Here is a 13,314-nt window from a genome sequence, read left to right on the forward strand (position 1 = left end):
TTGCAGATTGCATGACTTGAACTTCATTTGCACTCAGATTAAGGTTGCCAGGTGTCCAGTTTTCGACCGGAATGTCCGGTCGAAAAGGGACCCTGGTGGCTCCGGTCAGCAGCCATTAAAAGTCCGGTTGACGGGGTTGGCAGGCTCCCTACCTGGCTCTGCATGGCTCCAGAAAGCAGTGACGTGTCCCTCTGGCTCCTAGGTGAAGGGACATCCAGGGGCACTCTGTGTGCTGTCCCCACCCTGTGCACCAGCTCTGCAGCTCTTATTGGCTGCGAACTTGGGGCGGCGCCTGTAGGTGGAGGTGGCGCACACCACCGCCTGTCCGCACCTCTGCCTAGGAGTCGAGGGACATACCGGCCGCTTCTGGGGAGCCCCCCGAGGTAAGCATCTCCAGAAGCCCACTCTCCATACCCCCTCCTGCACCCCAACCCCCTGCCCCAGCTCTGAACCCCCTCCTGCACCCAAACACCCTCCCGGAGCCTTCACCCCAATCCCCTGCCCTAGGCTGGAGCCCCCTTCTGCACCCTGAACCCCTCATTTCTGGCCCCAGCCTGGAACCCACACCCCCAGCCCAGAGCCCATACCCCCTCCCAAACCCCAACTCCCTGACTCATCCTGGAGCCCCCTGCCACACTCTAAACCCCTTGGCTTCCCCCAAGCCCAGAGCCCCCTCCTGCACCCCAAAACCCTCATCCCTGGCCCCACCCCAGAGCCCACACCCCAACTCCCTGCCCCATCCCAGAGCCCCCTCCCACACTCTGAACCTTCATTTCTGGCCCCACCCTGGAGACTGCACCCCCCAGCCAGAGACCTCACCCACTCCTGCACCCCAAACCCCTGCCTCAGCCTGGTGAAAAAGAGCGAGTGAATGAGGGAGGGGGAGAGCGAGTGACAGAGGAGGGGGAATGGAGAGAGCAGGGGGCGGGGCCTCTGAGAAGGGGCAGGAGGCAGGGCAAGGGTGTTTGGTTTTGTGCGATTAGAAAGTTGGCAATCCTAACTCAGATAGCACAAACAAAATGCAAATAAGAACTCTGACATTTGAGTTTACTGGTATCGTAGCTGACAATTTGACTGGAGAGCTTGATTACACACATCAGACCATGACCAACAAGAGAAATATCAGTCTCTGCTAAAGTACGTTACTTGATGTATTCTATTCTTAGATGTGCACAGATGGCTCCCCCAATAGAAGCAGGCATTGGCACATGAAACAAAGTTTGGCCCCTTATGTATCTGTATTCCATTAAAGGTACAGCAGCAAAGGAGGCAATTAGTGTACTAAAGAATGGCTAAGCACTATCCATAAGTCCACATTAGCAATCAACATCTTCACAGATAATAAAATGCTCCACAACAAAGTCAACCATATGCATAAAGTGTTAACCTCTATAAAAATGTCTGAGGTTATAGCCATTGCCCTAAGAATCTGTGGCCCAGTACTATGACTTGATGCAAACCAGTAATAAAGCTATGCATTACTTTAAATCACAAAAACCATAGTTAAAGTCATGTATATTTCAAGTATTATTTAAACAAATAAAACAAGAAAATTCGAAGACAAAGCTGAGATTCCTTCCTGAATTAACCCAGAGCCAGACTTTGACCAGTCATTGTGCAGGTGCTCAAGGGTTTGGGGAGACAAGGCAAGGAGCCTTCCCCTCTTTCTTGCCCTGATGCAGAGGCCAGTGACAAATGTCCCCATTGCATTTGCTCAAAGACAAAGAGATCTTGCACCACCAGTGGCACTAGCATTCAAAGAGAATGGGGAAGTCTGGGGCCATGGCTGGCCATCACAGAGAGGAATACACACGGCATCAACTTAAAAGGTGTAGCAGCATCCATGTTCCACAGGAATGCCAGGGAACCACAGTGCCAAAATACCCCAGAAAACTCCTCTGCACTGCACTTAATAAGGGACAGTGCCTTTAAGGCATGTACTGACATCAGGAAGAGCTGTACACATGTATCTTATGGCAGAATTTGGCCCAATGAAAGTCATGAGGCTAAAATTCCAGACAATTCTGAAAATGTAATCTACACAGAAAATTCACATTTTACATACATTGGGGCAAGTCTTCCTCTCAGTTTACATAGGTATAAATTTAGAGTAACTCCACTGGGATCTCATATTTGCCTTTGGTAATTCCCTGGTACCCTGTGGATGTGTCTTCATTATAGATCAGCATGAGAGGAGCTCCAAAGGGCTTCTTGAGTGTAAGGGCCTCAGGAGGTAGGCAACATCATGTGTCATTGTCCTCTTATGATACCAAGATTATCCTAGCAGATATCTAAGAAGGAATTAATATTCCTCAAAGTAGCATTATCTCCCTGTGTGGAGTTTTCAAAAGTGCTCTCGAACTAACTCTATGGAGTTTTGCCACTGGTTTCAATGGGAGAAGTGTTAGACCAATACTGAATATTTTTGGAGAAAAAAAAACTCTAGGTGCAGCTACTACAAGACAACCAGAGGGAGACCCAGCTAATGGCAGCCAGGCTCCTGCTGAAACCGTGTTGTCAGTAGGAAGAAGGACAACTGAGGAGAGAGGATATTTTGTTTAGTAGTAGTAGTAATCATAAGCGTGTAATCACCACCACTACTAGCCAGAGACCTCATCACAGTCAAGGCCCCCTTGTATTACATTTCATACAAACACATAGATAGATAGTGACACTGAAGCACCCACAATCTGAGGTAAATACTTGTGCATGTACTTAAATTAAGCGTGAGTCATAAATGGGACTCCTCAGGTGTTTAAAGTTAAGAATGTGCATAAGTGTTTGCAGGATTAGGAACTACTTTGAGACCAGAAGTAACAAGTAAATGTAATAAGCACATAGAGAGAATGGGGAGGGAAACAGTGATAGAAGTCACTTATAAAGGCTAACTATGAATACAACTAGATGGTTTTCAGTCAATTTTTTTTCTAAATAATAAGGAAGGTATAAGCCTAGAATATTCAAAGGCACAAAGGAAAGTTAGATGCCCAACACTGATCAAAAATCAGTGGGAGTTGGGCCCTTAATTCCCTTAAGCCCCTTTGAAAATCCCAGCCTAAATATATAAAATAGAACTGCTACTCAGCCTCCTGGGTCATCAGTAATCTCTCCAGAGTCCAGGGAGATTACTGATTAACCCAGGAAGCTGAATAGCACATACCACCTCCTCAGCTGCTCCGGGACCTGCATGGGGCATAATAAAGCAAAACTTCCCCCGCCAAACTCTGCAACCAGGCATCCGGTGGCAGAGGCAGCCTCCCTGGCCTATTATACCCGCTGCCCATGAGGACAAGCCTCAGAAAATTGCAGAAAAATAATAATGGACCTTATTATTTGTGGTAAAAATTTCCATTATTACTTTTCCATGATTTTCCGTTGTCAGCTACCCGCGGCTGAGAGCGGCGGCTCCCACTGTCGGCCACCTGGGACTGAGAGTGGGGGCTCCTGCTTTCAGCCCCAGAGCGGCCAGGGTTCACACTGTCAGCACAGCACATAGCAGGGGCTCCCGCTATCAAAATTACAGTGGAAGCCTAATATTGTGGGATCTGCAATTTCTGCAATATCACAAATTAAGTAGGGCCTTAAATAAATCTAAATAGTCCCTAATGGCTGTCTACCTAGATATGACAGGGAAGTTTTTAAGGGGAATCTTGAAGTTTTCTTCCCTTTCTGACTCATTTCTGACTGTGAGCATCTTTACTGGAGGATGAGATCTGGGCTGTAGTACTATCTGAGATTTTGACTGCTGAGGAGGTCACAACCCCAAGTGGGACAGGTACATTTAATTAACAATAAACAAATTCTGCTTTCATTTATGCAGATCTATTGAAGACATTTTTTTTTAGCTTTTAAGACAATGGAATTTGTATAGGTGTAAATGATAGCAGAATCTTTCCCACAGGCTTTAATACTGCAGTGTCTGTCAATACATGTCCAGGATAGATTACACCTATAAATAACTTCCTACTTAATTTGCAATATTGCGGAAATTGCAGATCCCGCAATATTAGTCTTCCACCACAAATTTGACAGTGGGAGGCCTGGGTGGCTGACAGTAGGAGCCCCTGCTCTCAGCCCCAGGCAGACAACAGTGGAAAATTGCAAAAAAAGTAATAATAGATCTTATTACTGCAAATAATAAGGTCCATTACTTTTCTGTGATTTTCCATGGCTTGTCCACAATTCAGCAGTTTTTGGACAGTCATTCCACAATTTAAGTAGGGCCTTACCTACAAAGCATAAAATTTTCCCATTGCAACTTGGGAAATTTTGAAGTTTTTCAAAAAAACTAAAGTTTCCTGCCCTGGAACACCCAAAAGACCAGTGGTTGGAGCACTGACCTCACTTATGGGAGATCCAGGTTCAAGTCCTTGCTCTACCTGATTTGGGCCAGGGACTTGAACATCAGCACCCTATCTACTAGGGTGTTGGCTTCTCCAGGGTATGTCTCCCACAAGCTCTTCTATTGGAACTGTTCCACTGAGAATAAATAGTTAAATAGTCATTGGAGCAGGGATTTGAACGTCAATCTCAAACATCCTAAGTGAGTGCCCTAACCATTGGCTATAGAGTCAGTGTGTCTCGCTCTCTCTGATCCCATGAATATTTAATTATTTATACAAAGTGGAACAGTTCCAACAGGAGACAGTGAGAGAGACTGACTCAGTAGCTCAGTGGTTAGGGCTCTGTCTTGGGATGCAGGAAAACAGCAGAGCAGGGACACAAGCCTGAGTCTCCCATAACCTAACTAAGTGCCTGAACCACTAAGCTATAGAGTCACTCTCACTGGACCAATTAATTAATTATATGAAGTGGAACAGCTACAACAGGACAACTTGAAAAAGACCCACCCTACAATAGCTTGGTGAACAGGACACTCACCTGAAGACTGAAGTTTTAGCCCTAGGTCTGTCACATCCCCAGTGAGCAACCTAACCTGTGGACTATTCTGGGGTGCGGGAATCTCTCTCTCATTTTGACCAGAAATTCCATCCTGGTTCTGAGAAACATTTCCTGATGAAAGCTTTGTCAAGACTGGTACATTCTTGTGAAAAGTTTTGGTTTCGACATACTGGTATTTTCTAATGAAAAACCATTTCACTACAAAATTCCCAAGCAGTTCTGTTTGAGAGGTTGACAGTCTCTCTTCCCATACCATATAGCCATAGCTGAGATCAGTGGAGTCAGTCAAGCTAGAGAAAGGGATCTGCTGTTAGAGCTCTGTAAAGTTTTCTTTACTTCAGAATTCATTCCTTTCTTGGCCACCAAGGTCCAAATTTGTTAACCTAATGGACACACTATAATGCCCGTCTTTTCCCACAAGCATTTTGACAGGGAGAGGACTGACTGTTGGAAGGATTATATTATGTCTACTGTGAATGAGCTTTTATTTTATTATGTCTACTAGTGCATATTTGTATATTATTTTATTGAACTGAGATGACCAAGCTATTACAATGATTTACTGTGAAAATTAAATTAAGCAGGGCACCCGAAGCATTGTTTATGTGCTTGTTTTTAAATGAAAATATATAAATAAATATTCAGCCTAGCTCTTCCTAGTATTTAGATCCAGAATTCAGTCCTGCAAACCCTTGCTCATGTGAGTAGCCCTTTTTCACGTGAATACTCCCAAACTGTTATCAAACTCCCAGAGAAGACATTCCTCTTTCCTCAAAGTCATCACTTGAAATGTGTATCATTTACATGATAATAATTGCATTTTCAGATACATTATGGTTATTCTGGATAATGTTTTAAATGTACATTATTTCCCAGATAGGATGTACTAGGACTTTCAAAACAATCTGTTGTATAAATATATACAATTCTGAATCCTGTATTTAGATCCTCTTAAAAAATGATTTATTTTCCTTGAGACACTTTTTTAGAATTGTTGCTTGACTCACTGATGTGGTACATTACATCACATCAGTTCACAGCATTGGTGATGTCACACTAAGATTACTGGTTTGTTTTAAATAGTGTCTTAATTCTTCTAGGTTTTCAGCCTGTTTCGTAGCTACACAGGAGTCTTTCTTAACATAATACACAAAGAAAAAAATTAAGAAAAGAAAGCAGGAATCATAAACCCAAGATTACATAAATCTTCCTTATGTCTATTTCTTTTCATATTTAAGGGAAAGATATTGGTTTAAGAACAGAATACTACCACACAGCATGATAATCAACAACAATGATAACATAGGTTAGCAAAGAGACTATGAAAAAGTTAATATACATGTGCATTGGCCAGTTTTTGCACAAAATTAACTTTCCAGTTTGATTTAAAATGCAGTATACTTCAAAAGGGCATGGTCCCGAAAATGGTTTAAATGCCTGAAAATTTTCTTATTCTGAAAGTAGAGAGAGAGTGTGATGGGAATTTGAGAGAAGAAAAAAGGAGAGTGTGCCCTAGATGTACTGAGAGAAAACATGGCCCTGAAACCAGAAGGGGTAAGGAGTAAGAACTTAAAAAGAAACAATAAAGGCCAAAATTGCTTTGGTGGGGGATCAAGAATGGGAGACCCCCCAGCAAGATAAAATTATTAAATCCATTGCCCTATATGATCAGCCTAAAACCCATCCCCAGAATGATACTGATTTATCACCCAAAGGTTATTAAAAACAAACTCCCTCTGTATTTTAGCTCTATTAGAAGTGATTACTGCAAGTGCAATGATTACACTGTTTATTTGAATGATCTAAATATTTTAATTTTCTTTCATATATTATAAATGATTCATTTAAAACAGTACTATTGTAAACTACAAAATGAACTTTTTTAGCTTTATTCAGATTTAATCTTCACCTACTGAATCTATTTGATGACTATCATTGATGAAAGCATCATTGTAACAGATGTAATCTTGGGCTGCAAGATTTTCTTTAAAACAATATTTTAAAATACATTGCATAAACTGTTTAAAATAGTAGTGTGCAAATAGCTATTGCTATCCCTACTGGAAATTCAATTGAAATTTGGTAGGGGAGAATAAATCTTTCACTCTGCCATTCTTATCAGCAGCTATTTTAGTATCCTTTTTGGCTATTTAGTTTCTCATTACTCTGTGTTCCTGCCCATTTATCTTTTTTTAGTAGGAGATTTGAGCAGTGTGTGAAACAACCTCAATGCCAGCAAATATGAATTGAAACAGATAGACCTGGCCAAAAAAAAAAAAAAAAAAAAAAACAAGTAGAAAATGACCGCAAAATGTAGCTTTAAATTAAAAAATGAAAGCCAGCACCACAAACTTCATATTTCAAGATTTGATACATTGTGGGCCTGATTCTGCTCCCCTGGAAGTCAATGGGAGTTTTTAAACTGACTTCAAAGGAAGCAGGACTGAGCCTAATGAGCCTAATTCGGCCTGCCTTACTTAAAGGACACTTATCCAACTCATTAATACCCACAGAGACAAGCCTTTGAGCTTACACAGAGCTCTTCTTCAGGTCAGGTTCTGTGTAAGCTCGAAAGCTTGTCTTTCTCACCAACAGAAGTTGGTCCAATAAAAGATAAAACCTCACCCACCTTGTCTCTCTAATATCCTGGGACTGACACAGCTACCACAACACTGCATACATTCATTATTACCCAAACATTTGGGAACACAGTATACACAAATGACTCAAGCAAAAGATGCAGCATAAGGATTAAAACCTCTTGCTCTTTATTTACGCAGGCGGTATTGCATGGATTACTATAGGAAAACTGTAACTCAGTATTGCATCTAACTAAATTTTTTGTCATGAAGGAATATATACAAATGACTAAGCAGAACACTCAGCATAAGGATTAAGACTTCTTACCCCATATTTACATTGGCGGGATGTTGCTCCATACTGGAAGCGACACTGTTCATCAGCATCATACACCTGACCTGGGGCCACAGCAGGATAAAGAAAGTCACGCTTGGGAGGCTCATTATCAAGGCAAGTACCACGGCCTGAACTGTTCAACATAAAGGACCAAAGGAATTAGGAACTCTATTGACTGTTAATCACAGTTATGATATCATGTATTTAGTTCTTAGTTTTAACAGCATTGGGTGTGTGAAACAGATAAGGTTGCAAATAAACAAACAGTGAAATGGTACACCCATGGTGAAAAATTATAATTAGGAGGGAATTAAGAGATCAGAATAATTTCTCATGAGTTAATATTAATTAACAAAAATACTCATTTTAGACAATTAAATGGATTTAATGTTATCTTTAAAAAATTTTAAATAATTTCTGAGCCACACAAGACTGATTTTCATTTCTGTTCTAAGCCTATTTGTTCTCTTTGGAAACATAACCACCTCTAGTTGTAGAATTAAAAACAAAAAATGAAACCAATAAAAGAAATGTTGTGTAACCCTTCAGGACTAGGCACTAATCCTACAAACAGTGAAGCACTTGTGCAACCTTATGCATGTGAGAACTCCTCTGTCTTTTGTGGGAATATTCAATATACATTAAAAAGTTAAGTTGCCCCAGTTACATCACTATAGGGTGTGAAAAATCCACATTCCTGAGCAACATAGTTAAATTGACCTAACTCCAGTGTAGACAGCGATGTCAACAGAAGAATTCCTCCATCAACCTAGCTACCACTTCTTAGGGATATGGATTACCTATGCCAACAGGAGAACTCCTCCCATCGGCACAGATAGTGTCTACACTGAAGTGCTACAGCTGTGCTGCTGTATCAGTTCAAGTATAGAAAAGCCCCAAGTGTATAAAGATATGCTTAAGTGTTTGCAAGATTGGGTCCTTAATCTATATTCTTCCATCTGGGCAAAGAAATAGATACTGTGATAAAAATTGCCTATGATCTTTAAATATGCCAATAAAAGGTGGGGTGAATGACGAAATACCTGGAGCCAAAGGTCTCTGTTCTAATGCATTAGTAGTGTTTAGTCTGACAAATTTCACATTTCAGCGAGGGTCATCATTCTTGAAAAAGTTAATGTTTTCTTCTTTATAATCATTGTTGGGTTTTTGCAAAGTATGCCCATGTTCAAAAATAATATTTTAATGAAGTGGAACAAATAACATAGAGAAAGCCAAAAGTCAGACAGAGTTCCTTTGTTAGAAAGCTTTATATTTCGCTAAATATGATTGTTCAGTTAGTGTGCATAAAAATAGGAAATCTGCTTTTTACTTTAATTTCACATGTGAATATGTTAGAATTTTTAAAGAATCCCTATGCCAACATTTATTAAAAATTTCTAACATTCCTGTAAATTTTGCCAACACCTTTGTTTTGTTTTGGGTTTTCACCCACTAGATTTTTTCCATACACCTTGCCAAAGGAAAATAATTTCACAAGTGAATGTTCTACAACTATTATTTTGCACATTTCAAATTTTCATTACTTTTTATTTGGAGATAAATAAGAGGAAAAACACCCTTTAATTATGCATTGTATTTTCTCAATTTTTAACCCTAATTAATTCGTATTTTCTAAATATTTCAACAAAACTACTGAAGGAAAAAACATTGATAATTAAAAAAGGTAAGTATCAATGAAGGCATCGATCATGTAAACACACGAGTAACTTTATGCAGTTAGTAATACCAATGAATTAAATGGATCTACTCACAAGTGTAAAGTTATTAACATGCACAAACGTTTGCAGGATCAGGGCTCAAAACATTTCCCCCAATACATCTTCAAAACACCAAATGCAAAGGATTCAGAGATAATAACCAGAGTCCTTTCTTCTTTAGCCCAGTTGTTAGTGTAAATTTTTCTTTTCTTTTTTTAACACAGCAGCTGTTGATGAGCCTGATCTTACATTTCCTATGCACCCAAATGTTTTATTGTTTGCACTGATCATTTTGGGTATGGAAAGAACACAGACCAGTATTTTAAATAGGCAGAAGTATCACCTACCGCCTGATTCTGCACTCCTTGTTCAGATAAACTTCAAATGGGAATTTTGCTTAAGTAAGCAGTGATGAATTGAGCATCTAGCATCTGCTCTAGCTACTATTGCATACAATGAGGAAATTTCCACGGATTTCAGTGGTGCAGCACTTGATCTTTAAGTCCTGATGCTGCAAGCTGATGTGCATGGTCAGACCCCTGCAAAGCCCTATTGACTTCAATGGAGCTCTGTGTGTGCATAAGGGTCTACCTACTCAAATTAGTTTACAGGATCAGGCCTTAATCTATAAAACTACTTTTCTCCACCATCCTCCATGCACCCCTCCTCCAAAAAATCCTTAATTGCAAGGAGAATTATAGATCTTTCAGGTTAATTTCAAATCATCTAAGTTTAAGTCCCTCAAGAATATTCAGAAGCTTGCCTCCTCTTCTCTAATGACAGCAGCCTCATTATAATGAAGTCAAAATAGATATAGAAATAGAAAGCCAAGAGAATGATTAGAAAGCAGTCATTCACTTAAAGGGGCTAGATTACATCACCATTACCAAGACTGAATAATTTTGGTTTCTCTCTTTCATTCTGCTCCAGAACTGTTATTTCTTTCAAAGTACTTGGATGATTGACGCATTTTATAAACTTAGTATAGAAACCTGATACTCTGTATTTTATAAATTAAGAAAATTTGGAACAGGATTGCCATGAGCTATGAAAAATAGAACCATGCTACCAGGGACTCCCCTCTGACCGCTGAAGGTCCTGGGGAGGCTATGCAAAAGCATAAATTAATACAGATTGAGGTTGTATTCAAATTTTCCAGAAAATTTCCATGGGGCCAAGAGAGCTATATGTCTCCCTCTTGATCCTCCACCCTGACCATCTCTATCTCTATTACCCCCTCCAGCGCAGATGCCAGACAACAGAGAGGTCAAACAGGTTCTGAGGGAATGTTATGGAGGAACCTGGCCACACTTCTGCATGGAGATCCCCTCTCCAGGCACAAAAGTAGTAGGAGTGATTTGGGCCAATGATTAAAATCCAAACCAAACCACAGAAACATAGATGAGGATGAAGAAACTGACAAGGCCAATGCGAAGGACAAAGATGCCCCAATTCCCACAACCCTGAAATTGCAGTAAATTTATTGTGTGGGATATATCCTGTGCTATCTGTTTTTAACCAGTTATCCCATTTAGGTACCCCAGATAAAGCTGAAAAAAACTTCCACAGTACCCTTCACAGTGTTTGTGAAAGGGGAAGGGGAAGAATTATTTCTGTACCACAAATATGGTGAAAATTTTTAACCTGAGAATGTGATCCAGAATCACTATACAATTTATGACAGGTTTCAGAGTAGCAGCCGTGTTAGTCTGCATCAGCAAAAAGAAAAGGAGTACTTGTGGCACCTTACAGACTAACAAATTTATTTGAGCATAAGCTTTCGTGAGTTACAGCTCACTTCATCGGATGCATCCGATGAAGTGAGCTGAGGGTCACAGAAGCTTATGCTCAAATAAATTTGTTAGTCTCTAAGGTGCCACAAGTACTTCTTTTCTTTATACAATTTATGTATACACCTAGATGCTACAAGTGTTCCATCAACATCCCTTTTCTTAATGTTAGGTGGATTCCATAAGTGTATATCTGGGAGATTTTCTGAGCCTGAGTCTGATTGCACTGTATGACTATGTCTATACTGCAATTAAACATTTGTGGCTGGCCTGTGTCAGCTGATTCGGGCTCACAGGGCTCAGGCTACAGGCGCAAACATCTATACCACAATTAAACAGCCCATAAGTATGTAAGACAAGAGTATCTCTGATGAAATTAATGTAGCTACACCAGTGTAAAATTGGGATGAGATCAGAGTAAGGCACTCTGTGGCATATTTTTAACCTAAACATAGTTTTTAATTTTAATATTTCAGGAGAGTCTATAAATTCCTAATTCTGATTAGATTTAATATACACTACAAACGATATTGTAGCATCCTCATCTCTGAACTTCACAGGCAGGGATGTCCAACCTGTGGCTCTGGAGCCACATGCGGCTCTTCAAAAGTGAATATGTGGCTCCTTATATAGGCACCGACTCCGGGGCTGGAGCTACAGGTGCCAACTTTCCAACATGCCGGGGGGTGCTCACTGCTCAACCCCTGGCTCTGCCACAGGCCCTGCCCCCACTCCATCCCTTCCTGCCCCTCCCCTAAGCCTGCTATGCCCTCGCGCCTCGCCCTCAGAGCTTCCTGCACACCATGAAACAGCTGATTGGGAGGTGCGGGGATGGAGGGGGAGGCACTGATCGGAAGGGCTGCCGGTAGGCGGGAGGTGCTGGGAGCGACGGGAGAGCTAATGGGGGGCTGCTGACATATTACTGTGGCTCTTTGGCAATGTACACTGGTAAATTCTGGCTCCTTCTCACGCTCAGGTTGGCCACCCCCGTTCACAGGCTTAAGCTCTCAAGTTTACCATCACAGCAAAAAGCTATTATAGCTTTGATCAATTTAATGGCACATGGGAAGCCCTACTTTAAAATGTATTCATCGCTATGGCTTTGTTTCTGCAATAGTAAAAACCACTGCAGCCCTGCGGATGCCATTGTAGTATGGGTCTGTTTGGGATAAAATGCTAAAAACCAGATGCAGCACATACTAGCCCCCTTTAGTACTCACATGACAATACTAATCCCCAGAAATCTCAGCAGCATACCTAAAACCCAACTGTGAGATGGCATGTCAACTCGACAGCTCCTCCCTCTGGCCAAATGTGGCACGGCCCCTGGTGCTCATGTAGCCCAACAGGAGAGTCAGTTCATTCTTAGTGCTCCAGAGTCTGAGGAGCTTCCTCCGCTGTCCCGTCCTTCAGGAGTTGGTAGGGGAACCCAGGCCCACCCACTCCACTGGGTTCCAGCTCAGGGCCCTCAAATTAAGTAAACAGAGTCAGAGGGTTGTCAATCTTGCCAGTTGCCTACCAATCTTGCCTACCTTCCCCTTGGGTCTCTGTAATCTCTCTCGTCTTCTGGTCAGATCATTCCCTTCCTGGGGCATTGTATTTGAGCAGCTTTCTGGTAGCTTGCAGACAGAAGCTCCTTCCTCCAGCCTGCTAACTCTGTTTAGGTGGCTGCCCCACCTTTCTGCTTCCCAGCCCTTTTATCCTCCCAGCTGTGGGGACTTCCTATCAGCAGTGGCTGGCAGTGTCTACTTTAACCCTTTAGTCGCTGGGGTAGCTTGGGGTACATACACCCAATGGCACCTACATATCAGCATTCAGTGCTGGAGGAAAGTCTGCTCTCAGACCAAACAGCATATTAACATTGAAAATAGGTTTTAAAAACTTTACAAAATGGGCACATTTTTATAATACTTAACTATGTGGAAATCACTGCATCTATAGATATATTCAGTCATATTTTTACAGTATATTGATAATATACATATATG

At 41.3% G+C, this 13,314-nt stretch overlaps 1 protein-coding gene across 4 annotated transcripts in view; it reads right to left on the reverse strand.

Moving 5' to 3' along the window:
- The window catches only part of ADAMTS6 (ADAM metallopeptidase with thrombospondin type 1 motif 6), a 321,368-nt gene that overhangs the window by 139,160 nt on the left and 168,894 nt on the right, over positions 1-13,314 (reverse strand). For 3 of the 4 annotated variants that reach the window (XM_075128498.1, XM_048850900.2, XM_075128497.1), the window contains exon 11: positions 7,810-7,951. The exons of the other annotated variant lie outside the window; for it this stretch is intronic. In XM_075128498.1, the coding sequence (XP_074984599.1) occupies positions 7,810-7,951 (142 nt within the window). The remainder of the gene's footprint in view (positions 1-7,809; positions 7,952-13,314) is intronic. 4 annotated transcript variants of the gene reach the window in all.

The sequence above is a fragment of the Caretta caretta genome, chromosome 5, assembly GCF_965140235.1.
Source record: "Caretta caretta isolate rCarCar2 chromosome 5, rCarCar1.hap1, whole genome shotgun sequence".
Taxonomy (NCBI): domain Eukaryota; kingdom Metazoa; phylum Chordata; order Testudines; family Cheloniidae; genus Caretta; species Caretta caretta.